The sequence below is a fragment of the Sesamum indicum genome, linkage group LG7, assembly GCF_000512975.1.
Source record: "Sesamum indicum cultivar Zhongzhi No. 13 linkage group LG7, S_indicum_v1.0, whole genome shotgun sequence".
NCBI lineage: Eukaryota > Viridiplantae > Streptophyta > Magnoliopsida > Lamiales > Pedaliaceae > Sesamum > Sesamum indicum.
In genome coordinates this window covers 6,318,314-6,332,687 of record NC_026151.1, presented here as the reverse complement: position 1 = coordinate 6,332,687, position 14,374 = coordinate 6,318,314, and the positions used below count along the sequence as shown (strand labels likewise).

General features: G+C 32.1%; 2 protein-coding genes and 1 long non-coding RNA gene across 3 annotated transcripts in view; 2 read left to right on the top strand and 1 right to left on the bottom strand.

Moving 5' to 3' along the window:
- LOC105166498 overlaps window positions 1-429 on the bottom strand; it is a 5,992-nt gene extending 5,563 nt beyond the window's left edge. Inside the window, exon 1 of the mRNA XM_020695263.1 lies at window positions 6-429. Coding sequence (XP_020550922.1) covers window positions 6-368 — 363 coding nt within the window. The 5' untranslated portion in view covers window positions 369-429. The remainder of the gene's footprint in view (window positions 1-5) is intronic.
- Window positions 3,440-5,058, top strand: LOC105166422 (protein ALP1-like). Its single transcript, XM_011085764.2, has one exon. It carries the CDS (start codon window positions 3,542-3,544, stop codon window positions 4,859-4,861), a length of 1,320 nt encoding a protein of 439 aa, XP_011084066.1. The 5' UTR covers window positions 3,440-3,541; the 3' UTR covers window positions 4,862-5,058.
- Window positions 9,944-12,565, top strand: LOC110012306. Its single transcript, XR_002287413.1, has 2 exons — window positions 9,944-10,113; window positions 11,840-12,565. It is a non-coding gene; the product is annotated as an uncharacterized LOC110012306 (long non-coding RNA).

Here is a 14,374-nt window from a genome sequence, read left to right as displayed (position 1 = left end):
ATGGCGATGTTGAAAAGGTATCCGCTTATACTGTCATGCTTTGTGATGGGGTCTCTGAACTTGACACGGTCGCCGTACGCCGTTCGGTCGATCCCTTGATCGTCAAACAGGTGGGGAAGATCCTCGTACAAGAAATCCACCAATTCTTGGGCATCAAAGGTTGTGGGTTTTGGCGGGCTTTGTTCTTGGGCTATGTTTCTTTGCCTAACAACCCACTTCAAAGTCTTCTGGACCTTGAGTGGTGGTAAGCTACTGGCTTTGCTTATGAGCTTGGGTGCTGAAAGGAAGAAGGTGTTGGGACTGCTGGTAGTGGCGCTCCGCCGTGTGGTTGGCCGTGGAACGGTGGTGGAGAAATGTGAGGTGGCCATTTGTGGTTGTAAAGGTAGTTGGTAGTTACTACTCTTTTTATTTGGTCTGGATGATAACTTTACTTCGAATTTTGTGGCTAAGAGGCTAAGAGCAAATTAACTCAATTTACTCAACAGTCCAAACTTTCTTTTCTTCTTTGCAATTTTTACAAATATTTTATATTCAATTATATTTATAAATATTTGAAATATTTTATGTCACTAGCTACTCACAAATTATAAAATATTACAGATTAATTACACGTATAAATTTGCATATTTTATTGATAAATTATTTTAGAATTGTATTGATAATTCTTATAAAAAAAAAAGTTTAATACATATAACAACACATAGAAAAAATTATGTAATTCTCTAAACAACGGACTAAAGTTTATAAGTACCGAAAGTTTATAAAGAGATTTCTCTATTAATTATAAAAAATAATGTACTTTGGGAAATCTTAATTTTAAAAAAAGTACATTTTATGGAAGTGATTATAATAAATATATTTTAGGGAGCGCAAATAATAAGTACAGTTTTGTCAAAAAACTTTGGTCCACATTATGAGAGATTTTTGGGAAAATTATTTTTTAAATGCAAAATTTTACAAAAATAGTGTTATTTTAAAATTTTTGAAAATATAGGCAGAATTGAGATTTTTTTTTAAAAAAAAATGAATATGCAACAAAACTGGGATTAATTTGAAATGGAATTCCCATTTCAATTTTTTTAAATCTATTATTTGCTTTTAAACATTTAACCAAATTTTTATCTTTTTCAATTTGAACGTTCTTTTTTCCTTTTTTAATTTTAAAAATTATTTCACCATTTTTTTTACATTTATCTGGTTAATTTTTGCATTCTATTTTTTCTCAATAACTTCTTACAATTAAAATAAAATAATAATTATCTTAAGTTTTTTAAAATTAATTGCGCACATGCATTTTTGTATTGCCACACGCACTAGTAATAAAAATTAGGGATAACTACACTACTTTTCTATGAGATTTGGTGCAATTACACGCAAATTCCATATGATTTTGAAAAATTATTTAGTACTATTGACATTTACTTCCATCCAACAAATAAATTACTCTTTATTCAAATATCATTTAATTTTTCTACGTATAATTCTTATTCTTTATTTGTTTACTTCTTCAATATCATAGTTACTTTTGTTCTTGATTATTTAATTATGAGATGTGAATAATTATATTCTATACATTTCAATGTCTCCTAAAGTGGACATATACAAGTAAAAGTTTTATTATAATTGATATTGCCTCTAAAAGTAGACACACAAGTTTTGATTTCATCCCTTGAAGTGGACATGTTTTTATATACTTTCATTGCTTCTTGAAGTAAGTAATGAGTCAAATTATCTCCAGCAGTAGATAAACTATTTTATATCAATTATTTACAATATCATCCTAGAAAGCAATGATAAGTATAATATTTGATTTGCTCACCACTTGAAGTGTTTTGAGATAATGGCTTGATCATGAAGCCCGAAGCTTGTTCGTTTATTTAACTGATCCGTGATAATTTTAGTGTCATAGTATAAATATTGTGATTAAAATTAACTTGAAGTTCATTTAATTAATTTACTTTACCTACATTTTTTTCTTTCATATCCCTATGTATGTATTTTTTAATGTTTTGCTAGCATATTATATGCAATAAAATTTAATTATTAACAAAATAAATTTGACATGAATACCATTTAATTGTCATTTGTAACATTATAAGACTTAAACCAAACTTAAATATGCTTATTTCCATCTATTCATGTCATAATAATTCAATTTAGTTACAGGTAACTTATATTTCTCTTATTGTTAGTAATGTTTTATGTCATTTACTTTATATTCATGTGTAATACACATGCTTCAACTTATATGTATATGTTGAATGTTATACTGAAAGTGCATATTAACTTGTTGTAGTTTAATGGCCAATCTCACAAAGTTAAATTTCAATGCTCTTGATGTTTCGATAATAAACTATTTATCATGAGTCATTGATGTCGAATTGCATTTGGCAAGTAGCAAACTGGAAGAAACAATAAAAGAAAAACTATTGCTTTTCAATAAGATTATGTTAAAGCGATGATTTTGCTTCGTCATCATCTCCACGAGAACCTAAAGTCTCAATATTTAACAATCAAAATCATTTTCAACTCTATAAGAGTTTAAAGTATCAATTTCACCATAAAAAAATTGTAATATTACCACGTGCAAGATATGAGTAGATACAATTGAAATTGCAAAATTTCAAGACAGTTGCTTATAATTTTGAGATGTTTCGAATTGCATTGTATGCGGCTTGGTGTGAATGTGTATGGATTAAATCATTTATACATTACGTTCATGAACCATGTGGATTAGAATTAATCGAGAAAAGTTCCACAGTAATATACAAAGACAATGCGGCATACATCACGCAAATCAATGATAACTATATTAAAGGCGATAGAACCAAACATATATCACCAAAATTTTTCTCCACTCACAAGCTTTAAGTGGAAGGTAAAGTTGATGTTATACAGATTCCATCAAGTCAAAATTTAGCAGATTTATTTACGAATGCATTACCAATAAAGGTGTTCAAGCAACTTGTACATAATATTGGAATGCAACATAAAAAATATATCTGTCTGAATTGAGGGAGAGATTATACAATTATACTCTTTTCCTTGGCCTTGATTTTTGTTCCATTGAGTTTTTTCAAGGCAAGATTTTTAATGAGACATGATGTGTATGATAAGAGGTATCCATTCAAAGGGCATATTGTAAATACATATATATATATGAATGCATACACCTCTTGATATTTTTTTCATAATGCTTATAATTTTTTGTATTTTTCATGATGTTTTGTAATTATAATATTTATTAGTACAGTTTGTAACTACAATTTATAAATAAATTGTTAATAAATATTTTTATTTAATTCATTTATAAATAAATTTTTGAAAGAATAAGAAAAGAGTTTTGTAGAGATTACATATATTATTTTCCTATATACTATTAGAAGTTATTAACCGTATGTTAAAAAAAAATGAAGTTATTAACCATTCATTCAAAAGAAACTGAAAGCGATGATACCAAAGAAGTTAAGCGGACCTTCACTCCAAACACAAGACCCGAGTAGAGAGTACAAGTACAACTCTGCAGCAGCCTACCGGGGGAATGGCCACAGCCGGCGCCACCAAGAGACGCCGTGGCAAAAGGAAAGGCACAAAGAAGAGGGTCAAAACCAAAACCCAAGCTAATCTCATCAATTCCCAGTCCGGCCATCACAAACACCTCTCAAATTCAATACCCCTGTTGATTTCCGCCATCTCTGGTGCGCACTCCTTCCTCCTCCGCCACGACCTCCACCTCTTGCCCTCTCAGTCCTTATCCTTAGAATCCCTACTCTCCGCCACATCTCGCTCACTTTCCCGTCTATACTCGCGCCTCTCGTTCCCTATACCTCCTACCCCTCCTCCATCCCCGCCCCCCGAGCAAAATTGGTTTGAGTCTTTCCTCTCCTCTTCTCCCGATTACGATCCGAGGTGGGTTCAGTTCTTCAACCTCTCTAAGCCTTCTTTCACTCTCCTCCTCCGCCTCCTCACCCCTTCTCTGACCTCATCTCTCCATCCCTTGCCCCCCAATGCCGCCCTCGCCGCTACCCTTTTCCGATTGTCTCATGCCGCATCCTTCTCTGCTATTTCTCGACGATTCTCTCTTGACTCTTCCACCGCTTGTAGAGCTTTTTATTCTGTATGCAAAGCCATTGTGGAAAATCTTGGTCATTTGTTTGAGTTCAACTCAGATATCAATAGGATTATAGTGGGTTTTGGGTGGATTTCTTTGCCCAACTGTTGTGGAGTTTTGGGGATTGAGAAGTTTGAACTCGAGGGCCATTTGATGGGTGAGAATGGGTCTTTGTTAGTTCAGGCTTTGGTGGACTCTGAAGGGAGGTTCTTAGATGTGTCTGCTGGCTGGCCTGAGAGTAACAAACCTGAAGACATATTGAAACGGTCGAAGCTGTTCTCTGGAATTGAGGAGTCGAAGGAGTACTTGAATGGGCCGTCTTTCGAGTTAAATTCTGGCAATTCAATTCCCCAGTACATTTTGGGTGACTCATGTTATCCACTTTTACCTTGGCTTTTGACCCCGTATAGCGAGAACAGGGAGTTGAGTTCTTCAGAAACGGCATTTAATGGGGTGCATAGTAGAGGGATGGAGTTGATGGGGACAGCATTCACAAAGGTTAAGCAGAGATGGAAGCTTGTGGGGAAGAAATGGAAGGATCAATGTATTGAGGCTTTTCCCTTTGTAATTGTTTCTTGTTGTTTACTGCACAATTTTCTCATCAAGTGCAGTGAGATATTGCCAGACGAACATGCCGAGGGCTATAGGGATGCAGGGTTTCCTGTTTTTGATGGAGAGGACAATGAAAGTGGGAAGAGAATTCGGGATGCACTTGCTTCGCACTTGAGTCGGGTAAGTCAGAGATCATAGATGTTGTAGGACTTGTTGGGATACATGTAATGTAGTGTTTTCTAACTTTAATGGATCCAAGCTTCCAAATGCATTGCTGGTTTGTCTTTTTGATGTGCTTTCATGTATGATGAGTTCTCTTTCCCCTGACCTTCTGTAATTATGTGAACCACAATTGGAAACTCAGTTTTGGAAACTATATATGCTTCTATCATTCAGTGCTTGGTTCCATAGTCTTAGGATGCATGTGTATCGAAAGAAATCCAGAAATGAAGCATAATTACTATGGGTGACTACATAAATTGTTCTGGCTGGTACTTTGCTCTTCTAAACCCTGACCAGATAGGCAAACCTATCTGCTGCTGGTAGAAAAATCACAATTAGATAAAGGTCATATCTATTTCTAGAGTTTGAAAATCTAAGGCAGATACCATACTAGATACTGTAGGCTAAATGGGAGATGAAGCATTATTTGGCGCTTAAAGTCCTTCCTTTGGTTGCCAATGTGTCAATATGGTTAGAAGTTATGAAATAACAACAAACAAATAGGTGATAAAATATGTGCTGCTGGGCCTGGTGCAATCGAATCTTGGATTATTGGTACAGCTGATGTTATCACAGTTTCTTGCAGTTTAACCCAAATTTCCTGATACTAAGCTAAATTGACTCTGTGAAGAATAATGACCTCCCATCCCAAGTACTATGACTGATGATTCGTTATCTGGATGGTGAATTGAAGGCAAATCCTATTATTCTACTGAAAGTTACCATTGTAAGCGAAATTAGAACCTAAGAGAGCTTGTTGGAACTAGAACCACTTTCTTGATGATCATTAACACTGTTTCCAAACATTTTCACCCATATTGGTCCGGCCCTGGGAAATTTTTCGGCCAATTTCTCCTGTTCACATAAAAATTGCTGAATCTTATCTGCTTTACACAGTAAGTAATCCCCCCCAAAACCTCATTCAGAAGCATGTGGGAATTCTAACCCACCTTTTTATGTATGCATCTCTACCTGATTGTTGAATGTTATATTTCATTGCTCTGCTGGACATATTTTCTCTAGCTAGGATGATCGTGTGATTTCCACTTCTTGCTAACATAACACCAAGAACATCAATTCCCCCAATGTCAGAATGTTTATTACCATTTTTCCAAAGGTCATGTATATCACACTCACACTAAAAGGAGAAGTAGGCAGATCACTCAGTAACTGGCAACTACTGGAAGTCATATTTCTTGTCAAAAATAATATTATGCATATGTTATGATCCTAATCGCAAGGTATGGAACATGGATCCCACATTGATATTATGGGTATTGGTGTGAGGTTTATATGGTTTTCGGCTCTCCACTTTTATGGTAGAGTTCTCCTAAGATCATGTCTACATAATCATATTGCTAATGTAGACTCCTCAACCCCACCCCTCACCCCCCTGGATTTTATCTAATCAAAAGATAATCATGAGCTATAGTTGATTCAAAATTTAAGTAGCCATATGATTATGCTGTTCTCTTATTATTTGTCATTCTTGGAGATCTACTCCGTCGACATCCAACTAGAGTCCATATTGTTCATAACTCTCATAATATGCCATAACCCCTGGAAGTTTGAAGATTACACCAGTGATAGAAGCAACATTGATGATTTTTCTCATGTTTCTAAAGGAAGGGACTGCTAGTGAACTTTTCATCAATGCATATTCCACAGGATGAAGATTTCCTCTTCAAATGAACTGCCTATAGATTATCATCCAACAGTATATCATTTTTGTTGTCTTCTAGTAGAGGAAGCTTGAAACTTTCGGTGAAACACAGGACATAAATTCAACCAATTACGAGCAAATAATGGTATTGTTTAAATAGTTTCACCTCCTGCATGAATAGGTTCTCATATATATAGCTTGAAGTCAGATGTAAACTTAAGATGAACCTTTTCACAGACAAGAACTTACATAAAGAATATTTTGCTGGGAACGGTGAACTTTACATAACCTTTGAACTAATGACCAATGCAAGTCATGAGTTTTGAGTTATGAAGAATTACATTTCAGTACTGATATAGTTCCACAGGTGCAGTAGACTGTCTAGTGTCTACTTAAAGGTAGAACCATATGTTTTTGTGAATGAGGATTACATGGGTATCTGCGGTAAATATAACCGAAAGATTGTACAAGAGACTGAGAAGCTCCTGCACGAAAATTTCATATCTAATTCCGATCATCCTCTTTCTCATTTTTAGATACTAGATACGGTGGTACGCAGAATTTGTGCACATAATTTTTAGTAATGTTTTTACTTTATTATAACACATAATTTGTCGCTTTATTTTAAAATTTGTTGTTGCCTTACAACCTCACATATAAAAACTGTCTGGTAATTTTTTTATGCATTAGTTATCAGTATATATCTTACTATTAATTAAAAACGGACACTTTGTACAATACATATTATAGGGTTAAATTACAATTATTACCTCCTGAAATATCTACCCCTAAAGTATCAAAACCTTCAAAAAAGACCCATGATCGTTACTTTTTAAGTTTGAAAAGTTTATTTTACCCTTATAAAAATTACTTTGTGAAAAAAAATATAAAGATTTTTAAAAAAAAATTATAATTTGTCTAATTCTAGTTTCATTTGTTCATCGAGCTCTCTTTTTATTTTGTAATCCTAAAGTATTTGTAGCTCATTTTATTTTAGTTTTACTTGTTTGTCGAATCAAGTTAAAATTAAATTTATACATACATATATATTTATATTACAGAAATTTTTAAAATGCCAAAAGTCACCTTTTTGTTGAAGTTTCACTTATTTATCAAGCTCTTTTTACTTTCATCTAAGTATTCATTTTATTTTAGTTTTCACTTACTTGTAAACCTAAATTAAAATAAATTTGTACATGTATATATATTTATATATTTACTTTAACAAATATACAATTAATAAAGCCAAAAGGGTTGATGAACTAATAAAAAAATATTGAATTAACATATATGTATAATATATTTATATATACGATAATTATATAAATGTGGTAATTTTATGCATGTATAAATGTATTTTTAACTTGGTTTGACAAACAAGTAAAATTAAAATAAAATGAGCCACAAATACTTTAGAATTACAAAATAAAAAGAGCTCGATGAACAAGTTAAACTCAAAATAGACAAATGGTGATTTTGGTATTTTAAAAATCTCTTTTTCTTTTTTTCACAAAGCAATTTTTGTAAAGGTAAAAAGGACTTTTCAAACTTAAAAAGTAAAAGTCGGGGTCTTTTTTTGAATGTTTTAATACTTTAGGAGATAATCGATATGGGGTGACTATTTCAGGGGTGGTAACTATATTTAACCCTATATTATATTGATGATAAATATATATTCAAAGAAAATACTAATATATTATTTCAATTTTAGTAACCAATAAACTTAGACAAACTTAGAGTAAATTTAGTTTTTTGAGTATATATAATTGCAGAATTAATTTTCTAAGGGTCCGTTTGGAGGAGAGATTTGGATTTGGCTAATTTAAAATCTATTCATTTCAAATCCCTTATTTGGAATTACAAGTAATTTGTGCCAAGAATTGTAGATTCATGGATTTCAAAGTCATTATTTCACTAAAGATTTTAAAGCATTTCAAATATTCAATCTTCTCTTTGCCTTTTTATTTTACAATAACTAATAACAATACAAAATATAATTCTTATCATTTTTATTAAAATATATAAATTAACAAAACAACAATATTGATAATTTTGTACATTAACAATAAAATATTTTATTACATAATATCCTACGAAGCACAAATAAATATGGAATTTCAGGGAAAATATGATCAATTAATTAAAGGCAAGACAAATTAAAATCTATAATAGTAACATTTATCATTCATTATGCTCCAAACAATAAGTATTTTGTTAAAATAAAGACCAATTCAAGGAACAACATTCGATTAAAAATAGGAAAAAGTCATGATACGATCTTCATAGTCAAAGTTAGGAAAAGATATATCAGAATTAACAGACACATTCAAATATATAAGCAGCCATTTAAGAGCTTCCTAATGGGAAAGACCCGTATTAGACATGTACCTACTAAAACAACTAATAGCATATGCAATGTCTGGGTGAGTGCTAACCGTGAGATACATAATGGAGCCAATAACATTTGATTAGGGACACTGTTCCTTAGTTAGTTACTACAAGAAAATAGGGTATCAGAGACAAAAATTTAGAGATGGAATTAAACCCGTATTTATCAAAGATGGATTTAGAGACCGAAACTTTTCTCTATGATAAATTATTAATAATTTTTATATTAGAGACGGATATATAATTCTGCTAAATTATGTTATAATCAATCTATATCCGTCTCTGATACTATTACGTGATTGCTTCAAAAGTTGGGATGGCTGACACTTAATTTTTTTGGTTATTTTCGGTCTGCATTTTCATAGCTAATTTATTTTTAATTTGGCCACGGAATTTTCCGTCTCTCATGTTGTAAATAGGGAATTTTTTATTTATGAAAATATTAAAACACAAAAGTAAGAATTTTTTTTATTTATATAAATAATAATTAAGTTGTAAAATTTTATATGACATGATAATATGTATATATATATATTTGTATAATTCTACTGCATTATTTAATTTTAATTAATTATAATAAATTAAAAAAGTAAATTTTTTATTTTAATAAAAAATACTAATTCCTCTTAATGTTTTCTCTACGACCGCCCCGCCCCTACCTTCTTCTCCCTTGACGTTTTCTCTCTTGTCAACTCCTTCCTCTCACCAACGACCATTAGGGGTGTTCATAATTTTATTTTCAAATTGTTTTTTTAATAGACTCACTCAATCAAATCAAACTTTTTTATATACATTAATTTATTAATTATATATTCTATATTATATAATATATTATATATTATGTTATATATTGTATTATATTATTTAATATATTTATATTTAAATTATATAAAATAACTAATATATTTAATATTTATTTAATTATATAGAATAAAATATATCAATAAATATATATATATATATATATATATTGAGAATTGACTTAAAAACTCATGAACCTCTCTCTCTCTCTCTCACTCTCACTCCTATTAACTCAACTTCAAGTCTCTCTCCTCTAACTCTCTCTCTTTCTCACGGCGGCAAATAGAAAAGAAAACAAAAGCAATCTCGAACTCTCTCGCTCGCTCGCGGCGGCTCCGACTCCATCGGCACAGCTACTTTCCGGCATCGTTAACAGGTAATTTTTCTTCTTTGTAAATGTTTTACAATTTGTAGAAGAAATTTGAATGCTTGGAGGTATTTGTTGAAATGCCTGATTGAACACCTATGTTCTTCTCGCCAAAATATTTATTTTTTCTTGCTGAAATATGTTGAAAAACGAACGATTTGGCTGATTCACATGCTTCTCCACATGTATTGGTTCTCCATTCGGAACAAATTTTGTGCAAAATCTGTTATTCACTTCTACATTAGGAGAATGGGTTTTGTGAAGGTGCAACATTTGTTTTGATCATTACTTTTATTCCTCCTCACACTTTGCCCTCTCCATTCATCAGATTAGTTCAAATAATAAGATTCACAAGTAGGAATTATGCATATGAAGGAATTTGTTTGTTCCATGAAATCTGGTATATATTCAACATTGAATTTGAGACTTTAAATTATGTGATTTAGACTTGCAAGTCAGTGTTTTTTGTTTCTTTAGTTCACAAGGAACCATTGAACTTCTTCTTAGTCTTGGGGCACGTGGTGAGCACCTAGTTAGGATATCAATATGAAATTTTAGGGACCAAACTGGTGAGGCACAGAGAATTAAAAAGCAGAGTAGCAATATATAAAGAACAAAAATGTCCGACAATTGTGGAATATTTAGATGGGCGAATGGTTTTTGGGATTGGATCATTAGCCTCCTTATAGATTTAATTCACACATTATTTTGATGTGTAATTTTTAGTTCTCAGTTCATTTATGTGGTTTGAGTTTTCATGCCTATACTCTGATGAAGGCCTAATTTATTAAAGCATACAGTGATTGTATATTTGTTGCTGTTTTAATATCTAGGGTTTATCTACTGACTCCTTGTTCAATTTCTAATCAAGGGAATCAAGTAATGTTCGAATCAATGATGATTGTGCACTTTTCTTTATTATACTTATTTAACTCTCTGGCATGAGTCTATGTTCAATTGAGAAGTTTTGAAATTTGTTTTGTGTTTTCTTAAGTGAATTGAGAAGTTTTCTTGAACTCAATTCCCTTTAATACATAATACACACACACAGGGAGATCAGGATATTATTCTGGGAACAAGTTCTACTGGAAAAAAATTCAATTGAATAAATTGATTAACAGAATCTATCTACATTTATCACTTATTCTGTACAATAATTCTCAAGTTTCAACTACAACTTCTAGCAAGCTATGCCTATAACCACATTTACTCATTTTAATTAGTAAGTGTAGTTATTGTGTTACTTGAAACTTATTCTTATCCTTTAACTATAATATGCAGCTACACATTCAAGAGTATACTCTGGTCCTAGATGTTTTTTTTTTCCGACAGCTACTTGAAACTGAGAAAATCAGAAACTTCATGCTAGATAATAGGCATTAGAACATAACACATTTTGCTACAATTCTCAGTTGAACTCTTCATTGAAGAAGTTCATCAATGTTTCAATACATACAGCAACAAATGATTCACAAACTGGTATTGCTTACTCATAAAGGATTAAATGTTTTATATATTAAACTGTAATATTCTTTCTACTTTGTTCTTTATTCTAATTTTATTAAATGTTAGTTCCTCTTTTCTTATATCAGTAGATCAAAGACCTTGGTCCTCAAAATAATGGCTAATTAAGATATCAAACAACAAGCTACATAAATCACATTCTCCTTTACTATATTTTGTTATTTAGCCTCCTTTCTCTATCAAGTATATCTAAAATCGGTAAAAATTGCAGATAATGAATATTGACCGTAGTTGGATGTGGAAGCGCTTGGATGATAATGGGTTTCTTTTAGATGAATTCGTAACAAAGGTTGATCAGGAGTTCTTGAACTTTGCCTATGATAACCCACGATTTCTGAATAATGGACAAATCAAATGTCCATGCTCTAAATGCCGCAACACGAGATTTTTGAATCGGAGTGATGCGCATTTACACATAGTAAAAAATGGATTTGCTCGAGGTTATAACATCTGGTACGCACATGGTGAATCTTTGAACACAAGAGATAATGTGGGGGAGAAGCTTAATGAGTTAACAAAAGTTGTGGGGGACATGCGCTCTAATGCTACAAAGATGGAAGAAGAATTTTTCAAGACAAGAGAAGAAAATAAAAAATTGCTTGAAATTGCTCTTGAAGAAGCTCGAAAGAGGGAGGAAGAGGCTCGAAAGAGAGAGACAAATCTACAAGAATTAGTTTGAAAATTATTTCAAGATGTGGGATACACAAACCATCAATTTGCTGGTGGGTTTGGACAACAGGAGCAACAACATTCCATAAAAGATCATTATTTTATTTTTTCTGTTGGTTGTTTATGAATTAGTTTTTGTTGATTTGGGTTGTACTTTGACTTACGTTTGTTATTTGGGAGTGGAGACATTGATATTATTTGGTAGTACTTGGATGATACAATGACATCAATTATATTGTTGGCGGTATTATGAATTAGTTTTTGTTGATTTTCTTCGCATCACCTTTCAAAATTGATGTATTATTAGTTGGACTCTCATGTCGATCCGAATGAATCATCCTTTCCGCGTAGGTAAATCTTTGCCTGCTAGGCAAGAGGATAGCAAATTACAAATTCTGTCTCGGTAGGACATGTATTTCTATTACTATGAAATTCATAAATGAAGTGGTTAATGGTGGGGTTACCATTATCCTTTTTGTAGTGACGAATCTTGTATGTGTTCTTAAGAAAAGGAATTAACTAATAAAAATACATTTTTGGGAAAGGAGATCAAGTTTATTAGAATTTTGAAGCACAAAAGCAGAATAACCAAAGACACGTAAGGAAGAAATATCAACTTCTTTACCAGTCCACTCAGATTCAGGAATTTTACCAGATAAAGGAGCAGAGGGAGACTTATTGATTAACACAGCCTCACCCCATAAGGATTTGGGTAGACCAGAACTTACTAACATGCGTCTAACTTTGTTTAATAATGTCCTATTCATGCGTTCAGCAACACCATTTTGTTGAGGAGTATATGAATTTGTTTTATGCCTTTTTATGTCATATTCATCACAAAGATTAGAGAAATTTTTGTTACAGAATCCAAACCATTGTCAGTTTGTAAAGCTTTTAATTTCTTTCCATTTGGTTTTCAACGAAAATTTTCCATTTCTTAAATTTATCAAAAACTCTAGACTTATGTTTCATCAAGAAAACAAAGATCTTTCTAAAATAATTATCTATTATAGATAGAAAATATTTATTGTCACCATGAGTAGCAATGTTAGCTGGTCCCCAAAACATCCACATGTACATAATCAAGAATGCAGAATGTTGTTGAAGGGGTTGGGGAAGGGGATGCAGGAAAATGTACTTTATGTTGTTTTCCCATAATACATTCATCACAAAACTTTCATTTTTCAAGTTTATCCGTTAGTACTCCTTCATTTTTAAGTAATTCTAGCCCTTTATAACTAATATTGCCTAACCTTTTATGCCACAAACTAGTTTTGTCATTTTGAGAAACTGATGCAGCAAGAGCATCATACTCCACAGTACAAATATATGGGTTTCTTTTTTTTTTTTTCTTTTCAGCTTTGAAGATAATGAAGGAACCTTTCATTATTTTCATAATTTTTTTCTCCATTTACCCTCAAGCCCTTCTTCCTCAAGGGCAGAGCAGGAAATCAAATTATGGCTCAAATTAGGAACATACCTAACATTCTTTAAGGTTAATTTAAAACCATTTTGATATGTTAAACAAATGTCACCAAGACCTTTAATTTCACAAAGTTTCTTATTAGCCCTTGACATAAAACCACAACTTTCGGACTTGTAATTGGTGAAAATTTCTTTAAAAGGACTCAAGTGAAAAGTACATCCTGAATCAATCAACCGTTCATTTTTAGAGGAGACTGTACAACATTTACATCACACACCATGAAGACTTCACCAAAATTTTCTTCAGTAACAATATTAACATCTTCTTTATTGTTAAAATTATTCGTATTTTCTTTTTTTTAGGTAAAGGTAATTTTCATTAAGTAAAAAAAAAAGTACAATAGTACAATACAACTTGTTTAATCTAAGCGGTTTCCTCGACAAGCTAAGGAATCCACCATAAGCGGTAAAGCGCACAACTGCTAATAGCAGTAGGTAATTTTACACTAAGAATCCTCTACTGCACATCTCGAACCATCAGCGCACCCAAAGTGCGTGTATCTCTATGTGCTCCATCAAATAGCCTAATATTGCGCTCACGCCAGATATGGTACACACATGAGGCCAAAAGAGCACAGTAGGCCTTAGAAAC